This window comes from Trichoderma asperellum, chromosome 1 (genome assembly GCF_020647865.1).
Source record: "Trichoderma asperellum chromosome 1, complete sequence".
Classification (NCBI taxonomy): domain Eukaryota; kingdom Fungi; phylum Ascomycota; class Sordariomycetes; order Hypocreales; family Hypocreaceae; genus Trichoderma; species Trichoderma asperellum.
Window position 1 is genome coordinate 4156980 of NC_089415.1, and position 18352 is coordinate 4175331.

The window sequence follows — 18352 nt, forward strand, 5'->3', positions numbered from 1 at the left end:
ATACTTCATACTGTACCAAGTATCTTATGGCGGGCTCTGTTCTAGTCCTAGGCCTAGTAGCATAGTTTAGCAGAACGGGGCCGTGCACGAGGCTGGCTCACCCTTTCGACGTTGGATAAGGCTCGTACCCGTAGCAACTACAAACTTAAGCCGGCTGCCTCGCACTTATACGCCATCACCATCAAGCCCCAAGAGAGCCCGTGGTTCGAATTTTACCTTACTTGTTCCTATTTAGCATCGAAATTCTCCATATGGCTTGGAACGGGAACCTTCTCTAGGCTTTGGGGGGAGCGGGAAATTAGGCTTCAGATCGTAAAAGACACACGTTGGCGCCGTTTCTCATATGGGGAATCATCGTCATCGACGGCCTCAGTTTATGCTCACTTCTAGTTTTCACCACTCAAACTCAAGCCATTACTGACTCATAAACAATATACTCAAGTTCCTATTGTTTACATTAATTGAGTAAAGTTTGTTCAATTCAAACTCACTTTCACTGGAGAAGCCACCCCTTTGTTTAGTTCTATATATTGTCGGTCCTCTCCCGGACCCCCCAGCTCCGTCACCATGTCTCTCAAATCACTCAAGGAACTCGCCATGATGGCTTGCATCAAGAACATCCGTGATATCGACAACATCGGCTTCCTCAGCTACGAGGTCGCCCGTGAGCTCTTGATCAAGATCGACAATCCCGCTCAGCTTCGACAGATCGAACTCAATTCGCCTCACATTGAAGGCCAAACAGCTGAGATATGGCTCAAGTTCATTGAACGCGACTTTCCCCTGGAGTCCAAATCCAAGGCGTATCAACCCAGAGACCCGAAAAAATGGTACAAGATCTGGGAGAAGTATAAGATTGAGCACGACAGAGCGCTTCAAGAGAGCGAGGACAAGCTCAAATTTGCCCTGGCCGGCCTCCGTCAAGACAAGGAGAAGAACACGAGCAAGATCATCAGCAACAAGGCACTCCCCAGATCTGCAAAGATGGCAATCAGGCGATATACCGGTCCTCGTGAAGGCTCTTCCAACGCCTTGACCTTTGGTGGTGGCAGCCGCACCAAGACAGTCAACGGGGCAAGTGTCATGCGAAAGGTCCGCCGTGAGGTAAAGGAGATTGCCAACATCCACGGCTCCCTTTCTCGAAGCATCAGAGCGCCATATAGAGGCCAAGGCGTCACGAGAGCACCGGAAGCCATGGTGAATGATCGCAAGAGAGCCGCACAACCAGCTTTCCGACCAGCCCCGAAGGAGCCCGTAAAGATCTCACCCTTGGAAGCTGCGCTGGAGGAATTTGAACGACGCGCTACCTACCTCTCTGACTCTGAAGAGAATGACGACGGTGATGAGGATGACCACGATAATGCCCTAGATCGAAGGGCAGCCGCCATATCCAAGCAGCCCGCCAATGCCGCGCCCACGCCAGCTGTAAAGACTACAACAAAGGCACCTATCAGCACGCTCCAGCGAAAGTTTGGTGGGTTCAAACCTTCAGTTCCTCCAGCTGCGGTTGTCACCAAGAAGGCACCAGTGGCAAAGCAGGCAGAGAACTCTCAGAAGCGTTCTCAACCCGTCCTACCCCAGACGCGGAACTCTGAGCCTCTGGATGAGAAAAGTTCACCCCAGTCACTCGATGAACTTTTGTCTGCTGTCGAATCTCAGCAGCAAGCCCCGGCAGTCTCAGCTCCGCCACGCAAGCGGAAGGCTGTGGACATATTCATGCGACCCAAGCGGAGGGCCTAAAGTGCAGGGAGATGGACACCTGCTAAGCAAACATTGTCTTCTTTGTTTTTGGCGCCGCCTATTTTCTCTCACTTGATACCAAGGGTGATAAATACCCACAATGATTATACAAGGAATGGAGTTTCGGTACAAGGCTGGCAGGGCGAGCTTCAAGCCCAGATTCAGGCAAGGCAATATTGAATTTTTCTTTTTACTATACTGTTTCTCTTTGTGTCACATGCTAAATGGATAGCTGCTGGTGGATATGATGCAGCTACTTGTATATTAGTAGACACAAATGCAGATGGCTTCAAGCGGGTTTGACAAATACGGTTCAATAAACTTACGAGATTGTCCTTTCATTCGTTAATAAGTGACTTGTTGTTGACGTTTGACTTGTATGCTGCTTGTCACACCATGCATACAGTCTGTGCTTGTTTGCTGGTTAGTTGCTTGTTAGTTCGTTTGAACGAAATTATTCGTTCAGCATCAACTTTCTCGAAAGAGGTCGGTAAGTTCTCCCGAAGGATGCTCATGTGTGGAGATATTCGGCATCGAGAGCCCATATGTTTTGTATAGCTCAATCTATCAAATGACCAAATGTACGTACGTTATCGGCAGAAGAAAGGGCCCTGTATATCTGCTCCCAAATATACTGCTCCTTCCCCTTGCTTGTTGCTTTCCCTATCTACCAATATCCTCTCGGCTTCCTATGACATGTCGACATATCGCTTCGCTTCCGTCGTTTAGCATTATTCAAAGTGCCGTCCCCCCTAAGGGCGAGGACGAGATGCAGAGTGTCGCCAGCGACAAGGTTGTATTCGGCCGCAGTCTTGTCATCGGTCCTGTCAAGAAGCAAAGCCCGCATTAGTAAGCTATGGTGTCACTCTTCACTTTGCCGCCTTTTCCCGGCCTTGGGGGAAGGGAAGTCATTCGGCATGGTGATCGTACATTTGCTTGCCGCCGTGGATGAGGCGCTGCTGCACAGGCGGAATGCCTTCCTTCTCCTCCACCTTCTCCTTGATCTGAGAGACCTGCATACAAAGGTATTCAGTTGCCGTCTTCGATCGGAGGTCTAGTCGGAGAAAGAGTGTATACCTTGTAGTCCGACTCAATATCGAGCTCGATTTCCTTGCCGGTCAAGGTGCGCACTCTGCCGTTTTGCAACTTCTGTTAGCTCCATGAAACATTCAAGGAACAGACCCAGCAAAGAATGAGGCAGCTCTCTCACTTGATCAACATATTGGCGGTGGTGTCGTGAAGAGCACTGATTAAATATCAAGGCTGGCCTTCCTGTGGCTCGGATATTGTTGGAGGTCCAGGCGTGTTGGGGACTTGCTTGCACAAAAAAAGCTCTGTCCCGACCACTGTTTGCACAGGATGACAAGTTTAAGAAGCAAGGCTGAGAGTGACGGCACGGAAGCTGGAAGTGGGATGCTGGAGCCTGGTGGGGTGCCGGATGCGCGCCTTGCGCCACCTGAAAGGCGCGGCTATTAGGTAGCTGTTAGTTCGCGGGCTCCCTTCGATAAATAGCAGACGCTGTCAACGAAGAATAGGTGCGTTGCTGCCTGCTTACAGATTGGACTATTTACTGATTTAAAAATGTTTTCATACTTGGGAATAATTACATTTGAGGGATTACATATTCACTTTTGTGTAGTCTGGGAGAGGATTTGCAAGTGCATATTGCAATGACCAGCGTTTCGGTCTAGTATACCTCCCAGTTAAGATTCTCATTATAGTAATACAATTTTTTCTCAATTTTGTACAGTCAAGCATGCAGCGGAGATTTATATCTTTTCATCCTCATCCACCACAACTTCGTTTCTTCTGTTGTCTCATTTCTTCTCCGAATCCTCAAAGACGTTGAGGCCCAGACCTTCAGCATCCAAAAGCAGCCTGTTCTTCGCTCCAGATTCTTGCAACTGTTGGGCAATGAGTCTAGCGTTCTCAATCTTCTTTAATTCCACATAGGCCTTGCTCTTCTTGATAGCGTCGCCAATCAGTTCAGCAGATCGGGCCTCACCCTGTGCCTTGACTACCATGGCTTGCTTCTCCTGTCGGGCCTTGTCGACGACGAAGGCTGCTCGCTGCGCCTCTTGTTGCGCAACCTGCTTGGCTTCAACAGCGGCTGTGAATTCTGGAGAAAATGCAAGATGCTATAGCGCGCAGAAAGATATTAGAATATGCTAGATACTTCATGGATGAGAGAGCGGATAGGCTTACCGTCAAAGATACATCATCAAGCAGAATATTGAATCGCGCAGCTCGGCGAGACAAGTTCTCCCTTACCAGTCTGGCAACCATCTCTCGCTGCGTGATGAGCTGACTGGCATTAAACTGGGCGACCACGCTCTTCAGCACCTCGTTCACAATCGAGGGCAACACTCGCTCGTCGTAGTCGGTTCCGAGCGTTCTGTAGATCTGAGGCAGAGATTCGACATTCGGTCTTGAGAGAACACGGCAGGTGATGTTGACCATCTGCAAGTCTTTGGTGCCTGTCAACGAGGCAACATTCCGCGGCTTTGCTCGTACGTCATAGATGATGGGCGTCTCGAACCATGGGATATTGATGTGTGTTCCTGCAAAGTCGCACACGTCAGCCTTCGGTTGTCTCAAGCAGTGGCAAAATCAAGAGAGTTGTAAGTCATAGCCCCTGCATTCTCGTTTATCCCCCTCTTTTCTTCCCGCCCAATGAGAAAAAAAAGCTCATCATCACATTCGTACCTTCGCTGTAGATCTCCTTGCTCACGCCTGTTAATCTCTGGTATTTGATCGCTCGGTGTCCACCATCCACGTTGAACAGCGAGTTCGACAGCAGCCAAGCACCGCCTGCCAGCAAGATTCCTCCAAACAGGGCGGGATTCGCTCCTCTAGGCATCTGCGGTCCTCGTCCTCCGGGATACCCGCCCCGCGTCTGCATCTGGCGCAGACGGCGCATCGCCTCCTCCTGCCAATTGTTGGGGTTCGACATTTGGCCTCTCGTTCCTGTGCCGGGATTAGCGCTCGAGTCTGGATGTCTGGGATGTCGATGTCTCCCAGTGTCTCGAGGCATCAACTAGCTCCAGCTGTCGATGTGCTGATGTTTTGCGGTTTACTAAGTCGAACGGTGCCTGCCGTCGTCTGCATGAACTAGCTCGGCGGCACAAGCTCTAATTTTTCGGCGAATGGAATGCGCCCGCTCTTCCCCGCGTCGGCTCAGCAGCTTACCTAAGGCATCTTCGAGGACCTGAGCCACATAGTAGATACAACTTACAAGGTACCTACTAGGTATTTATTACTCCCAGAATCAGTGCCTCGATTATACAGCCCAATTTTTCTAAGTAGGCCTTTTTGTATAAATAATATCTTTTATTTGGTATTCATTTCCTTTCGTATTCCAAATTTGCGGGTATATGATGTAGCTAAACGTTGTCCAAAAATCCTATCCTTCCCACTTCCACTTCCCTTCCTGCTCTCCTTTGCTCCCACAGGGAGCACATTGTCCATCCAGGGACGAAAGGCTACTACCAGTAGTCCAATGTCAAATTCTGATAAACTTTCTCTCAAAGCCGTATATGATAATGAGACATATTCAACTAAACCCTGACAAAAGAAAAGAAAACAAAAGGGGAAGAACGAGCGTCCTGGCTCAATTTCGCAAACGCAGTAGACATCACGCCGTCGTCACCTGAGGCTTCCTGGTATACCCGTTAAGCATCCGGAAGCCCGCTCTGCAGTTACGGCCCTCCTCTATCACAGCATGGAAACCTTCCAGACACTTGCTCGCCTCTTTGATGGCTGGGCTAGCGGTGACAGTGTCTACAAGTCTCAATTCGCCCGCGACTTTCTCCATCTCGCATCGGAGAAGCCACCTCTCCCAGCTCCAACCACCAGCAATGCCGCAAACATTGGCAATATTATCTGTGCTTCCCATAACCATCGCGTCCATTTGGCAGACTTTGACGTCTGGTCCTGGAAGGTTGTCTTTGGGAGGAGTAGGAGGCTTGACGACTGGCTTAGCTCCGACGGGAAGACAGAGCCAGGCACGGCGAGCATCGCGAAAACCAGCACGAGCAAGTCGGCCTAACCACAGCTTTGTTGGGTTGGGGTCGTAGCCAAGGGTCTTTAGGGTGAACCCAAATTCAACACTCTTAGCAAGGCCCAATGGGCCTGCGTTCATGATATCAGAGTCGAGAAGAGAAAATTCAAGGTAGCCGCCAGGTTTTAGAACTCGCATGCATTCCTGAAGACAGCTTTCCCACTCATCCTCGCCGTTTTCACCAATAAACTTGAGCAGGCCGTGGAGCTCACGAGCAGAGATGAGATCAAACTGGTTGTCCGCAAAAGGAAGCTTTGTGAGCCGCTCCACGGCAACTTGGCGATGGTTTGGTGGGCCTCGGATATTGGAGTTGGAGAGTTGACGAACTGCCTTGGTAGTCACTGTGTAAATCTTTGCGTTTGGGTAGGTGAGAGCACAGTGCCATGCCCAATCGCAAGTAGATTGACCGCCAAGGTCCAAAATCCTAGCTCTATCACGGCCAACACCATCTTTACCCGATCCCAATCGTGAGAGCCTGGCCAGTCGCTTGGCGACAGGGGCAGAAATGAGTTTTCCACCATTAAGGAATTTCATAGCTGCCACATGCCAAGTGGCCATGGCCATCTGCTTCATAGCTTCAGCCTCCTTCTCCTTTCGTAGTGTTTCCGGATCATCAGTCAGGACGTCATCGCCACGCACGACGTTTGCACTCAGGCGCTTCTTCGCCGACTGGGGGAGAACGCTAAGCTGATACTTTCCTAGCAGTTGGCTGTGGTGAGCAGAGCGAAGTGCCACTCTCTGTGCCTGAAGGGCTTCAAAGCGGGAGAGTTGGAAAACAAAAATATCGCTAAGCTGGGTTCGGACCACGTAGTCTTGGAACGCTCTATAGTACGCAGATTCCTGGCGAAGCAGCTTTGACGGAAGGCTCTTCGCTATCACCGTGGTCGTAATGATATTAGAAAATCGTACTACTTTCTTTGCCGCCGCGTCCTTTTGGCCCGGCTTCGGCACTGGTTCAGATTCGGGTTTGTTTTCCAACTTGGTCATGTCCTCGTCCTCTTCGTCCAAATCCTCTTCAATTGTCTCCAACGCGCCGTTATCTTCGACAGTGTCTACACCTTTGAGATATACTCGCTGCGCCATGAGCCACAGCTCGGTACGATCAAGGTTTGACAGTGCCTCTAGCTGTTGTTTTCGAGCATAGCTAGGATCATAATCTTCGACGATTTCAGTTGGAATAGCTTCTACATCAGGAGAAGAGGGGGATTTAATGGCTTCGCTGGGCTCATCATTTGTTGGCATGTGGATGATGGGTCTAGCAGTGGGCATATCATCCTCGATGCTCTGGTCGGCTCGAACTTCCACAATATGCTCAACCGGTGCAGACGACGTCAAGCTCACGCTTCGATAGAATTCCTCTGCTTCGTCTCGCTGAGGTACCGGAGGAACAGGAGAGCTAGCGGCATTCCAAGGGCAGCGGTAAAACTGCTCCGCTGTTGTGGTCGTCGGGATTATCTCGATTGGCGAAAGGGTTCTAGGATGCCAGGTATTCCTACTTCGAGGCGATAGGCCAGAAAAGAAACCACCTGGAGACGGGATACTGAGCCTAGTAAGTCCTGCAAGAGATTGCCGAGCAAGGTTAGGCGAGCGGGTGTTTGCGCGCGATGCTGCTTGAGACAGGAAATTGGTAACGAGCCGGAGGGAGTTTTGCTGCATCTCTGGAAGCTGAGGAGGCTGTACCTGATCGGCCTGGGCAGCTTCATTATCCTCTTCTTCGAGATTGCTATCTTCATCACCACCAGACAGAGCATGCAAAGTTGCCAATGCTCCGGGCTGTAAATGTACACCGGTCCAGGTCGATTCCGAAGTAGGTTCATCGTGGCCAATCACAGGAGTTGGAGGAGAACTCATAGTAGCGAGTTGCTCTGAAGACAAGCTTCCATCGAGAGAAGGTGGTGCAGAGATTGTGGGAATTACCAAAGCCTGCTGCTTGCCAAAAAAGTCTTTCTGTGCCGGCGACATTGGGAGATTTGCAGATGGAGTCAGCGGAAGCGGAGACGTGATTTTCTTGAGCTCATCAACGGCAGACCAGATCTCATCGTTCTCATCCCTAGTCGGTGGGATGACAAGAGGAGTGGGCTGTCGGATCACGGGTTCAAACATCATAGACGTCGCTCGAGATCTTCGTACCGATGACGAACGACGCAGCCCCTGTTGCGCTTCATCGTCTGATACGCCATAGAGATCATATAGCTCGTCGAACTCGGTGCTGTCGGTAATCGAGCTTGCTCGATTCCATGAGTTTGAATTCGAGATGGACGTTGGCGAGTTCTCATCGGCCGACATCGACGACGGCGACGATGGAAGGATCGGGGCAGCGAGATAGTGCACTCCCCTCGGAGTAGGGAAGTGGTCGCTCATTGGTGATAGCCATGCTGTGATGTTGAGGTGCGAAGTATCAGCTCGCTTTCCCTTAGCACCGCTTTCGGCATAGCTATCTCCAGTTTTCTCTTCAATTATAGGATTAAGAAACCTCTTTGGTCTTCGATCCAGCGAAGACTCTTGGGGCTGTTGGTGGCTGGGTATATAATGAGTTGGCTCAGCCATTGTGAAAAAATAGGTTACAGGCACTATTCCAGATAGCGACCACAATATTACCCGAAGAAAGCGGGCTAAAAAAGAAAAGAGAAACAACAATTAAACTATCGTAATGGGTGAAATAATTAATAAAGTAATAATGGTCAAAACGCTCGACGGCCGGCGACGATGTGAAAAGCTCGAACGATGGGCTGCTTTGGTCAACAAAGCCTCTATTAGTGCACACAGGCGCGAGGTCGCAAAGAAGAAAACAAAAAGAGAGAAGTATATGCAAAAGAGACGGAATGTTGTTGGTTAGGGACGGTTGGGTCTTATTAGAGAGCAAGAAAATGCTGATGGGGGCATGGGCGGCTACAGATGCTCGGCGCGTATAAGTCGTCAAGCTCCCACCCGGACGAGGCGGTGCATTTTGGGAATAGAGCAATGCGGTGCACACAAGGCAGCTCTAGGTGCCAGATAATATCGCCGCGCTGGCGCATCTGATCCTGGCATGCTTGATCATCGGCGGCTTGAAGCGCGTCATGGCGCAATATGGGCAGACGTATAATAGACGATGTCCATCTGAACTCAGATCGTAGTCAAGCCGCTGCAAAAGCAACTTCCAATCAGCCGTCGAGTTTTGCTTCTATATTTAGGCCATCGCCTAGCCCACCACCTTGGCGCGGCGATGACTGGCTGGCGTCTACACACACTCCAACCGACGTGGGGAGTCGAGCTCGAGCCACGGCCAATGGCGACGGCCTCCGCCAGAGCTGGGCGGCTAACATGCTTGCTATCACTAAGGGGCAGCTGCACCCGGGAAGCATCGTGGTGGCACTAAGTCCAATAAATGAGATGGTCTTGCAATAGCCTGTCGATGCTCGGCAACCTGGTTCGCAATAATGTTGTGACTATTGAGGTGAAGAGAGATTCGCTGGCGATTCTTTGCGATATCACCGGCTTAAGAGTGTGCTCACCGTCATGCGTCCAGCGCTACTGGCGCTGCAGCTGACGGATATGCACCAAGAAATTGCATCACGAAATGAAGAGAATGCCAGCGCAACGAGATAAAGACATTCAACGGATAAATAGTGAAGAGAAGGAGAAAAGGAGAAAAAAAAGGGGATCACGATTCCTCCATTTAAACGCATGGCGGCTACGCATGGCCTTGTCTCTGGCATCCCGCAGCTACAAGCTTGATGCTTGCCTCAGGCGTCGAGCCACCGCCACGGCTGGGAGGAGGATCCTGCTCCGATGGCCTTCCACTAAAACAGAGGGAGGTACTTGGGTACCTCGAGCAATTGACGTCGCCAGTGGGAAGAGCAGCCCCGCCATGTATCACTGAATCTACCCCGCCATGCGTCTTGGTTGTGACTTTACGTGAAAGATCAGTACAGAGAGCGCGCGTCTTGCTCTCCTGAACAGCTCAGCCTCTGCCAGCAACCATGGCAGACACAGAACAATCCGAGGCGCCCGTGGAGCTGCAGAGCAGAAATGTGATTTACTGCGGAGGTACGGCAAAGCCCCCCTTGACTGTGAAAATTTGCTCTAGCTTTCTCAAGCAATGGCCAGCTGCAGTTGCTAATTCTTGCTTGGTTTTTAGTGTGTACTCTGCCGCCAGAGGTATGGAAAAAAAAAAGCAAGAGAAAACACCATCTCGAACATTGTCTCGTTATCCGATGTGACCTGAGGGCTCAACTATAACCAAGTAGTACTGCGAGTATGGCGGCACCGTGAAGAAATGCCAGGAATGGCTCGAGAAGCACCACCCGGACATGTACGCGAGGATATGGTCCCCTGAGGCTTTAGAAGCAGCCACTGCTGCTCTCTCCATCGATGCGCAGAAGAGAGCTGCCAAGGATGCGCAGAAGAAGGCTGCCAAGGCCGAGGCTGCGGAGCAGAAGCAGGCTAATAAGCTGGCCTCGAGCGTCGTAACCATCAAGCGAATCGAGAGAAACAAGAAAAAGTTTGTCACAGCCGTTATTGGTCTGGAAGCTTTTGGTCTAGATTTGAAGAAGGTATGCCTACTACGATATTCTTACTCTATGAAGTGAAGAGTGCTGACCATGTTTCGTTCTCAAGGTTGCCAAGGATTTCGGAAAGAAGTTCGCAACAGGTTCCTCCGTTACAAAGCTTCCCAGCGGCGGCGAAGAAATCGTGGTTCAGGGAGACGTCAGCGACGAGCTAGAAGAGTTCATTCTGGAAAAGTACAAGGATGTACCAGAAGACAATATCGAGCTAGTGGATGACAAGAAGAAGAAATGATATATTCCCGCTGAAATGAAGCTATCCAAAACGCCTAATCCCCAGTGGTTTAGTCCAACAATGTATTGTGTTGTTACATGCCCAAACTCCTCATAGTATTGCCTGTTGCCAGTAAAACAAAACAAAAAAAAAAAGAAGCACTATGGCCTATTTGCGGCCTCAAACCATTCCCATCAGATCCCTATCGCCGATTTATTGCTTGCAAAACATGAGCTCAAAACATGAGCTTCCAATTCTTTGAACGCACAAACTCCTCAGAAGCCGAGCATGCCCCCTCAAGCTCTCTTTCTTAATGTCCTCCCAGTGGCGGCAGTTGATACAGCGGATCCAGCTTTCGCCGTTGACTTCACTGCTCCTCGCGAAACAACTTTTTTAGCGCTACCAGGGGCGGCTTTCCGCGCGGCAGCGGTATTTGCCATCCCTGCAGCCTTTCGGAGCACGGTATTCGCGCTTCCGTCACTCGATTCGTCAACGTCACTAGCTCTGCGCGTCGTTCGTGTCCCAGGCCTGGATGGAGGACCTTTGGGGGCGGCTGTAGCCGTGCGCTTTGTTCGCGCTGTTGGAGTAGCAGAGCTCGCGCTTGAGTTTGATGTTGTAGTGACCTTTCTCAGACCTCCAGCACGCGCACCAGCAGCTACAGCTGTAGGTCGAGCTGCGCTACCCCCTTTCAAAGGAGAGCTGGATTTATACAGGTATGACTTGGTAGGGGAAGTTGCACGGCTGCGGTTCGCCAACCGCGAGTTGGACGAGGTAGGCGATAAGACCTGTGCTGGGCGAACTACTCCAGCATCGCCGCCGCGAGCTCTCTTCTTAGGATTCTCGCCAACATGAAGTTCATTCTCCTTATCCCTAGTAATTTCATCGCTAGTAGGTCGGTTAGTTTATAGAGAATGAAGAAATAAGAAAAGAAGTAGAAAAAAAGCACAGAGCGTATTTAGGCGCAATTCACCTCAACCGCTTCTGGGCGCGTCCAACCTGTGGCGCGCGAGTGGTCTGGTGTGTAGGCTTTTGAGGACTTGGTGGCAACGGCAGATCCTTAACAGGAACCGGCAACGGACGAGGAGCAGGCGCTCGGTGTGCTTGTTCTGCGTATTTTAGGAGCAGTTCGCCCATAGTTGCCTTTCTGAGTGCTGTAGGAATTCGGTTGAGGCGTATTTCGACTCGTGATCTGAGGCCTTGCGCCTGGAGATGGTATTGAGCGCGAAGCCTGCGGGCTCGCTCAGTAACTAAAAAGAAAAGAGGAGAGAAATGTTAGCGCGCCATATATTTATGAGACAACGAAACCGCGTACTTTCGAGTCGCAGGTTCTCGATCAAGGCTTGTTTCTGTTGCATGGTGATTCCCGCCCTCTTCTTGTGAATTGGACTTCGCTGTGGTGTTGAAGGACTGCCAGAGCCGCTGTATGTCGCGCTTTTCTGTTGCGAGGAGCTTGACTCAGTGGAGCCCTTCTTTTTTGTGCGCGTGGGAGCCATGATGTGTGATTATGAATGATTTGCGCCTTCTCGACAGTGCTTGGGTGGAGGAAGGGGAGCAGAAATCGCAACGTGCATGGAAGGAAGCTGAATGCGTGCATCACTGGTGCGCAACAGCGCAACATGAAGGTAAACAAAGCTACCCGTTGGCCCCACTTTTTGTGGCCACTTGAGGGAAACAGCAACAGCGACTTATGTAAGCCATTTCAACACCCAGGCTGAACACGCGTGACGACATCTGGAAGCTCCAACAAGCCGAATTGTCGAATTGAGCTGCACAGTCCACTCCCACCTTTACTTAACTTTCAATTTTAGTCTCCTTCTCCCCAGCGGCAGCAGCAATCTCTAGGCCTTGATACTATCATATTCAACATCCCTCTACAAACGATCTAGTGGCGCAGAGCCCGCATCAGCAGCTACAATGGTTCTCGAGGCTGTTATGGTGGTTGTGGACAACAGCGAGAGCAGCAGAAATGGAGACTACCAGCCAACCCGATTCGACGCACAGGTCGACGCCGTGAATGTGCTGTTCCAGACCATCACCCAGGGAAATCCGGAATCATCCGTCGGCCTGATGAGCATGGGTGGAAAAGGACCAGAGGTGCTTGTCACCCTTACCACAGAGCAGGGCAAGATCTTGGAGGGCCTGCACAGGACAAAGAAGAAGATTGGCGGCTCGTCTCACCTAAAGACAGGCATCCAAATTGCAACGGTATGGTATTCCTATTTTTGTTCGTGCCTCCTGATGGCCTGTTAAGCTGATTGGACCCATAGCTCGCCCTCAAGCACCGACAGAACCGATCCCAGCGCCAACGAATAATAGCATTTGTTTGCTCACCCGTCGAAGACCAGGAGAAGGAGCTTGTACAACTAGCTAAGAAGATGAAGAAGGGCAATATCTCTGTCGACTTTGTTCTGTTTGGCGATCTAGAGGATGATGCCACGCAAAAGAAACTCCAGGCATTCAACGATGCTGTCAAGGGCAACGAGGGCTCACACTTGGTGGTTATCCCACCTAGCAGTAAGCTGCTAAGTGACCAGCTTATCTCAACACCTATCATGCTTGGCGAAGGGGCTGGATCTGGCGCCGGCGGTATGGGTGGCAATGACGAGTTTGAGTTTGGATTCGACCCGGCGTTAGAACCTGAGCTGGCCCTTGCTCTACGCATGAGTATGGAAGAAGAGAAGGCCCGGCAAGAGAAGCTCGCAAAGGAAGAGGAGGAGGCAGCAAAGAAGGCATCTCTAGAGAGTGTCAAGGAAGAGAACGAAGGCAGTGGCAGCGGCAGTGGCGGCGGCGCGAGCAAGGACAAAGACGATACGATGGATACTTCTTAATACGCATTATAGTTACGGTGCCATGATAGACGGTGTATAACTAAATAATCAATGGGGCCTTAGAGGAGAACGCTAGATATGATAATCACGATTCATTCGAGGGCTTAATATGGAATCTAAATTTGATCCCGATACCTTTCATTCTATCTATACCTATTGACTGCGACCCCGCTCTTCTTCTTATCGGTTATTAATTTCTCTGATGTATGACAATAGTTTTCGGTCGAAAATGTCGCACCGTATAGGCATTTCCAAAGAGTAAAAGGGGTTTTTCATGACATAATCGGCGTACAAGTCGTATATCCTCTTGATTGTGACGTCCACGTTGGTTTGTGTAGTTTCAGTGAAGAGCAAGAATTTGGTGCCCGTTAAAGTATTGAAGCACTGCATACGGAAGTTTTCTGTTTCCATGACTTCCAATCCAGACGAAGGCTCTGGACGGCCCGGCAATTCATTTGACCCAGGAGCAGGAGGCTGTGCTACTGGCTTGATGGGGTTCAAGCGCGCAGTAATGGCATGAACTCTAGAGACGGGAGTAATTAAGCATGTGAGTCGAACCCTAAACGTTGGAGAAGGACGAGGTAGTCTCACCCATGGAAAGTGCCTGCTAATACAAGATAGTCATTGGTGCTGATTTTGTTAAGGCCGCCCTCGTGGAAGGTCTTGTTATATATCAGACCGCCGGCCTTGTTGATAATTACGAGAGAGAAGACAGTCCTGCGTTTGAGTTTATTTAGCCAGATTCGATCCATAGAAACACAAGAGGCGTGCATACATGTCGTATACTAAGTTTTGAAGATGGAGACGAATCAAAAATATTGTATTCTATGCGGCCCTTGCAGGCTCATCGGTCCATCGAGGTGAGACCATGAATCTAAGATGACGAATGAGTTCAAGGCTCTCAGGTCTGGAAATGCAGGAATATAATCGCATCTGCGCGGACAAGCAGACTGTGTAAGCATACCTTGAATTTGAATATAATTTCCTTAATATCTTCTCACGAGGCGCTTCTGTATATTGTGGTATGCGCAGAGTGTATGCTATCTTGAAGCCACCTTCATGCGACGGGGGATGGAAAGGCAGTGGCCAGCGTAATTAAGCGTCGCTGCTTTTACGCCGATGTCCAACGACTCGTCTCTCAAGATACGTTTGTTTAACCCTCTTGGTAGAATCCCGAAGAAAAGTAGCGCAATCTGTAAGTTCATACACTGCCGTACATGTAATCAGATATAAAAGTCTCAAACAGCTGGACCCTTTATGATCTGACAAGGCCCCTTCATGGCGATGATAGAGCCAGGCTGCGGCTGCAAATAGCACGGAGTACGAAGTGAGAGATACAAGCAGCAGCCACACTAGTCCTATTGTGGCATCACTAGAACGCGCCTGGGGGCAGCGCCGCTAAGCCGCTTTGGCGCTTTGCGGGAGCCCTTGCGAGCGTCTCCCGTCGAACTTTATGGCCCAAGCCGCATTTTACTGACTTTCAGCTTCGCCGTCGCCGTCCTCCCCAACAATTGCTCAGTCATTTGAATTAGCAGGACGCCAGCGTTGCCGTTTCCGCGACCCTTGCTGCCGCCTGTCGTTCCATTCATTTTGTAAAAGATCCGGAGAGAAGGGAAGGAGCGGATAAAACACAGCCGGTATCACAAGCACCATGTCCCATCGCACATCACGCCCGAAGCCGCCTCCGCCAGGCAACGAAGAGGCGTCTGCGACGCTGAACCTGGGCGAATTCCAGCATGTCGATACCCTCACGCTCTCAGAAGCCGCGCTTGTCCTCAATGCGCTGGTTGCGAAGCGCCGAAACGATCGCAAGAATGTCAACGAGACGGAGTATGTCAACGATGTTTCCTGGGATATGGCTTGAAACGCAGGAGGGGGGCAAACGGAAAAGGGGACGCTCTCTACGACGGATGGCTAACCGCAAGATCGTCTTTCTCTGTAGGATGCTGAATCAAACTCTCAACTACTTGGATCACTTTGCGCGATTCACTCAGAAGGAGAACGTCGAGGCCGTGGAGCGTCTGCTCAGCGCACACAAGGACCTGGCCAAGTTTGAGCGCGCACAACTTGGTAGCTCGCTCCCCATACCCGCGCGGTTCATGAAGAAAACATAGAAGGGGAACAGAAGTGCTGACATTTTTTTCTCTCTCTCTTTTTTTCCCCCGACTTAGGATCGCTCTGCTGTGAAAACGCCGACGAGGCAAAAACTCTGATTCCATCTCTGGCGGATAAGATCAAGGATGAGGATCTGCAAGACCTACTTGATGAGATTTCGAAGCTCCAGAACCGATGAGGTTAAAGAGCCATTGCGCTGTCTCCTTCTCTGGATATTTAGCTGCGACGAGTGTTGATATATTTGCTCCATGGAGAATCGAGAATACTAGACTGTTGATATTCGGCTACGCAAAGACGGATGGATTCGGGGGGAATCAGGGCTGCAAGCTGTTTGCATCATACTTGTTTCTTTTTTTTTTTTTTTTTTTTTTTTTTTTTTACAACATTTATTCTGCCTTTTTTTTTTTTTTTTTTTGTTTTAGTCTTTAATGCTTCTTGGGCGCTATGGGGCAAAGGTCATAAAATTTGGTTTGCACGCGGACATTTATAAAATACGGTAGAGCAGCTACCAAATACCCCTTGATAATCTGTGGGAACGACTTTGATTATATTGTGTCGACTAGACAATTTATATGCGCGACCCTCCTATCATGCAGAGCTGATTATGAAAAGGATATCATTAAAAAAATCATTTATAGTTCCCCCCCTTTCCGTGCTGTTCCTGCTCTCGTGGTATTATGAAGCACAGCTGCAGGAAGTCAACATCCAATGGAGTGTAGTGTCCACCACGTCTTCTCGAGAAAGCAATATGATGTCATGCCGTTTCCTCAATCTTCTATTCCATACCTGTCCGATCCTCCCCTACGTATTATCCTAGATTCTTATACTGATCCCAATGATTGACATACGCCGGCTTACCGTCATCTCCCGGCACAGACGTAAGATTAGCACGAGGGTCCGTAGTATTAATCTCCTGAACGGCCTCCAGCCGAGATAGTTTGTGAGTGTTCGTGCTTGGGCCTGAGACGCTCACGGCAGGCAACTCTACCGGGGCAGCGCTGCTTCCATCCATCTCAAAGGCACCGCTAGCCGGACGGTATGGATCTTCAGGCTGATCTGCTCGACCTAAAGCTCGTTGGTTAATGGGAAAGTCGGATGATGCTTCTGAGCTCTGCGAGTTGAAACTCACCTCCAAAGGGGGCAAAGGGATCGCTGCTCCCCTGGGTGCCTGTGGTATGGGCTGACACAAGATGGGGGAAATGCTTTTCTTCGACTACATCGTCCCGACCGTTATCTTGAAGGTCAAAATCGGCTTCAGATCTGCGTTGCTTCTTGCGGCGCACCAGCGTGAGCACGATGACCACGATAATGGCAATGAGGGCAACGGCGCCAACGGCGATTCCAACAATGGCCCCTGGTGATAGTGGGCTTGCCGTTGAGCTCGTGGAAGGCGTTGCAGCGCTGCTGGCATCTGTGGATGAAGGCAATGATGCTCCCTCGGACGTTGAGGGTACTGATTCTGTTATTGGCGTGTCACTGGTTGTTGACACGGGATCTATGTTGGATGATGTAGTTACTGATGGCCGACCCGTAATGATAGTTGTGTGTCTTGTTATCGTGACGATTGAGTTGTTTGGGATCGTGTGAGTGATGCCAGAGTCTGTCATGGCTGCAGATTCCTTGGAGGTTGCCGCTGGCCGTGACGAAGTCGTCGGTGTTGGTGTTGGTGTGGCTTCATCAAGCACGGAGACGGCAGATTTTGAATCGCCGTCGCCCTTGCCGCCATCTTTGGGATCTTTGAAGGAGCCAAAAGAGTCGGGACAGGAATTCAGGTCACAAGGGTCCACGGAGCAACATCCCCTAAAATGATTGGCATCGCAGGAGTAAAACGTTGTGTCCTTTGAACAGGCGCCATCTTCATCAGCAGCCGATAGGTTGGAGAACATGGTGAGCAGAAACACGGCGGTGAAGCTGCTGTTGGGAAATGTTTTACAGGAGGAAGAACGTCGATCTTGCCTCTTCTTACTCTTCTTCTTCCTCCTCCCTTTTTACGAGTAATAGTTAGGGCAGATGCAGAGGCCAAGTTGGTCTGCACACCAGCTGGTGGCGGCCTGCAGAGGTTGGGCTGCCGATGTCCAGAGGCTTTCAGCACTCTCTCATACGCATTCAGAGCCCCAACTTTTTGTCTGAAGCTAGAGTCGGCTTTCTGCCCCCAAGCTGTGTGTTTGGCACAGCGGGCAGAAGCTGTTTAAAGGAAGGGGATGGGTGGGAAGACAAGCCTGGAAAGGAAAGGGAGGGGGGAGAATAAAAGGACTTTGTGATGCTGTGATGCAAGGCTAGGCAAATTCAGATGCAGTGTAGTCGTCAAATACTATCATGGTATTGATGCGTGAGATCCGCACTGCCCAGCAGGGTCTCTGAAACGGTCGAACAGGTGTAGACACTGGATGAGTGTCAGAAAAGCCGGGGAAAAGGAAGAGAGAAGAAGAGGAGGAGAAGAAGAAGAGAAAGAAGAAAAACTGATGCCAAACGAGATCGAGAGCCTAAAAGCCAGAAGTGTTGGCCCTGAGTGTGCAACAATCACCCGCCGAGCAAACCAAATCAAGCCTAAGCAAGGATTGGCCGCGTTGGAGCAGTTCCTGGGGCGCTGTCATCGATCCCATCTTTTAGAAACTCCAAATCACTCCGCCGAGTTGTCCATGCTTGCAAGCTACGAGGTCGACTTGATTCAGGGGCCTCGCGCGCCTCCATGTCAGGGGTAAGCCTTCACCAAGTCGCCTCGTTTCTTGAAGGATGTTCCTACGCTGTAGTACCACGACGCACTGACAAGTAACGACTGCTATCTTTGCTATGCGCCTCAATGAAAATCAGTTCTATATGTGCACACATTGGGCATCGTCCAACCCTT

General features: G+C 50.3%; 10 protein-coding genes across 10 annotated transcripts; 4 read left to right on the forward strand and 6 right to left on the reverse strand.

Annotated features, from left to right (window-relative positions):
• Nucleotides 1-137: 137 nt before the first annotated feature.
• Nucleotides 138-2074, forward strand: TrAFT101_001300 (uncharacterized protein). The gene has a single exon (XM_024907554.2). It carries the CDS (start codon nucleotides 568-570, stop codon nucleotides 1738-1740), a length of 1173 nt encoding a protein of 390 aa, XP_024765554.1. The 5' UTR covers nucleotides 138-567; the 3' UTR covers nucleotides 1741-2074.
• Nucleotides 2075-2256: 182 nt separating this feature from the next.
• NEDD8 (nedd8-conjugating enzyme UBE2F) lies at nucleotides 2257-3153 on the reverse strand. The gene is made up of 4 exons (XM_024901722.2): nucleotides 2951-3153; nucleotides 2818-2872; nucleotides 2671-2753; nucleotides 2257-2564 (listed from the first exon to the last, which is right to left on the reverse strand). Exons 1-4 carry the CDS (start codon nucleotides 2959-2961, stop codon nucleotides 2408-2410), a joined length of 306 nt encoding a protein of 101 aa, XP_024765555.2. The 5' UTR covers nucleotides 2962-3153; the 3' UTR covers nucleotides 2257-2407.
• Nucleotides 3154-3349: 196 nt separating this feature from the next.
• Nucleotides 3350-4904, reverse strand: PHB2 (Prohibitin-2, subunit of the prohibitin complex (Phb1p-Phb2p)). The gene is made up of 3 exons (XM_024899201.2): nucleotides 4447-4904; nucleotides 3946-4301; nucleotides 3350-3878 (listed from the first exon to the last, which is right to left on the reverse strand). The coding sequence occupies exons 1-3, from the start codon at nucleotides 4772-4774 to the stop codon at nucleotides 3558-3560; spliced, it is 1005 nt and encodes a 334-aa protein (XP_024765556.2). The 5' UTR covers nucleotides 4775-4904; the 3' UTR covers nucleotides 3350-3557.
• Nucleotides 4905-5006: 102 nt separating this feature from the next.
• Nucleotides 5007-9390, reverse strand: TrAFT101_001302 (uncharacterized protein). The gene has a single exon (XM_066126293.1). It carries the CDS (start codon nucleotides 8345-8347, stop codon nucleotides 5375-5377), a length of 2973 nt encoding a protein of 990 aa, XP_065982394.1. The 5' UTR covers nucleotides 8348-9390; the 3' UTR covers nucleotides 5007-5374.
• Nucleotides 9189-10695, forward strand: TMA22 (Translation machinery-associated protein 22). The gene is made up of 4 exons (XM_024904775.2): nucleotides 9189-9829; nucleotides 9921-9940; nucleotides 10030-10335; nucleotides 10400-10695. The coding sequence occupies exons 1-4, from the start codon at nucleotides 9763-9765 to the stop codon at nucleotides 10580-10582; spliced, it is 576 nt and encodes a 191-aa protein (XP_024765557.1). The 5' UTR covers nucleotides 9189-9762; the 3' UTR covers nucleotides 10583-10695.
• Nucleotides 10486-12162, reverse strand: TrAFT101_001304 (uncharacterized protein). The gene is made up of 3 exons (XM_024902314.2): nucleotides 11874-12162; nucleotides 11532-11808; nucleotides 10486-11446 (listed from the first exon to the last, which is right to left on the reverse strand). Exons 1-3 carry the CDS (start codon nucleotides 12052-12054, stop codon nucleotides 10858-10860), a joined length of 1047 nt encoding a protein of 348 aa, XP_024765558.1. The 5' UTR covers nucleotides 12055-12162; the 3' UTR covers nucleotides 10486-10857.
• A 160-nt stretch (nucleotides 12163-12322) lies between these two features.
• Nucleotides 12323-13553, forward strand: TrAFT101_001305 (uncharacterized protein). Its single transcript, XM_024901723.2, has 2 exons — nucleotides 12323-12766; nucleotides 12829-13553. The coding sequence occupies exons 1-2, from the start codon at nucleotides 12476-12478 to the stop codon at nucleotides 13387-13389; spliced, it is 852 nt and encodes a 283-aa protein (XP_024765559.1). The 5' UTR covers nucleotides 12323-12475; the 3' UTR covers nucleotides 13390-13553.
• A 16-nt stretch (nucleotides 13554-13569) lies between these two features.
• Nucleotides 13570-14978, reverse strand: TrAFT101_001306 (uncharacterized protein; the record flags this gene model as incomplete). The annotated part of the gene is made up of 4 exons (XM_024904776.2): nucleotides 13570-13912; nucleotides 13981-14106; nucleotides 14165-14174; nucleotides 14864-14978. The coding sequence occupies 4 exons, from the start codon at nucleotides 14976-14978 to the stop codon at nucleotides 13570-13572; spliced, it is 594 nt and encodes a 197-aa protein (XP_024765560.2).
• On the forward strand, nucleotides 14879-16147 carry TrAFT101_001307 (uncharacterized protein). The gene is made up of 3 exons (XM_024899101.2): nucleotides 14879-15219; nucleotides 15332-15459; nucleotides 15561-16147. Exons 1-3 carry the CDS (start codon nucleotides 15041-15043, stop codon nucleotides 15680-15682), a joined length of 429 nt encoding a protein of 142 aa, XP_024765561.1. The 5' UTR covers nucleotides 14879-15040; the 3' UTR covers nucleotides 15683-16147.
• TrAFT101_001308 (uncharacterized protein) lies at nucleotides 15685-18145 on the reverse strand (the record flags this gene model as incomplete). Its single annotated transcript, XM_066126294.1, has 4 exons — nucleotides 15685-15712; nucleotides 16353-16569; nucleotides 16634-17418; nucleotides 18129-18145. 4 exons carry the CDS (start codon nucleotides 18143-18145, stop codon nucleotides 15685-15687), a joined length of 1047 nt encoding a protein of 348 aa, XP_065982395.1.
• Nucleotides 18146-18352: the final 207 nt, after the last annotated feature.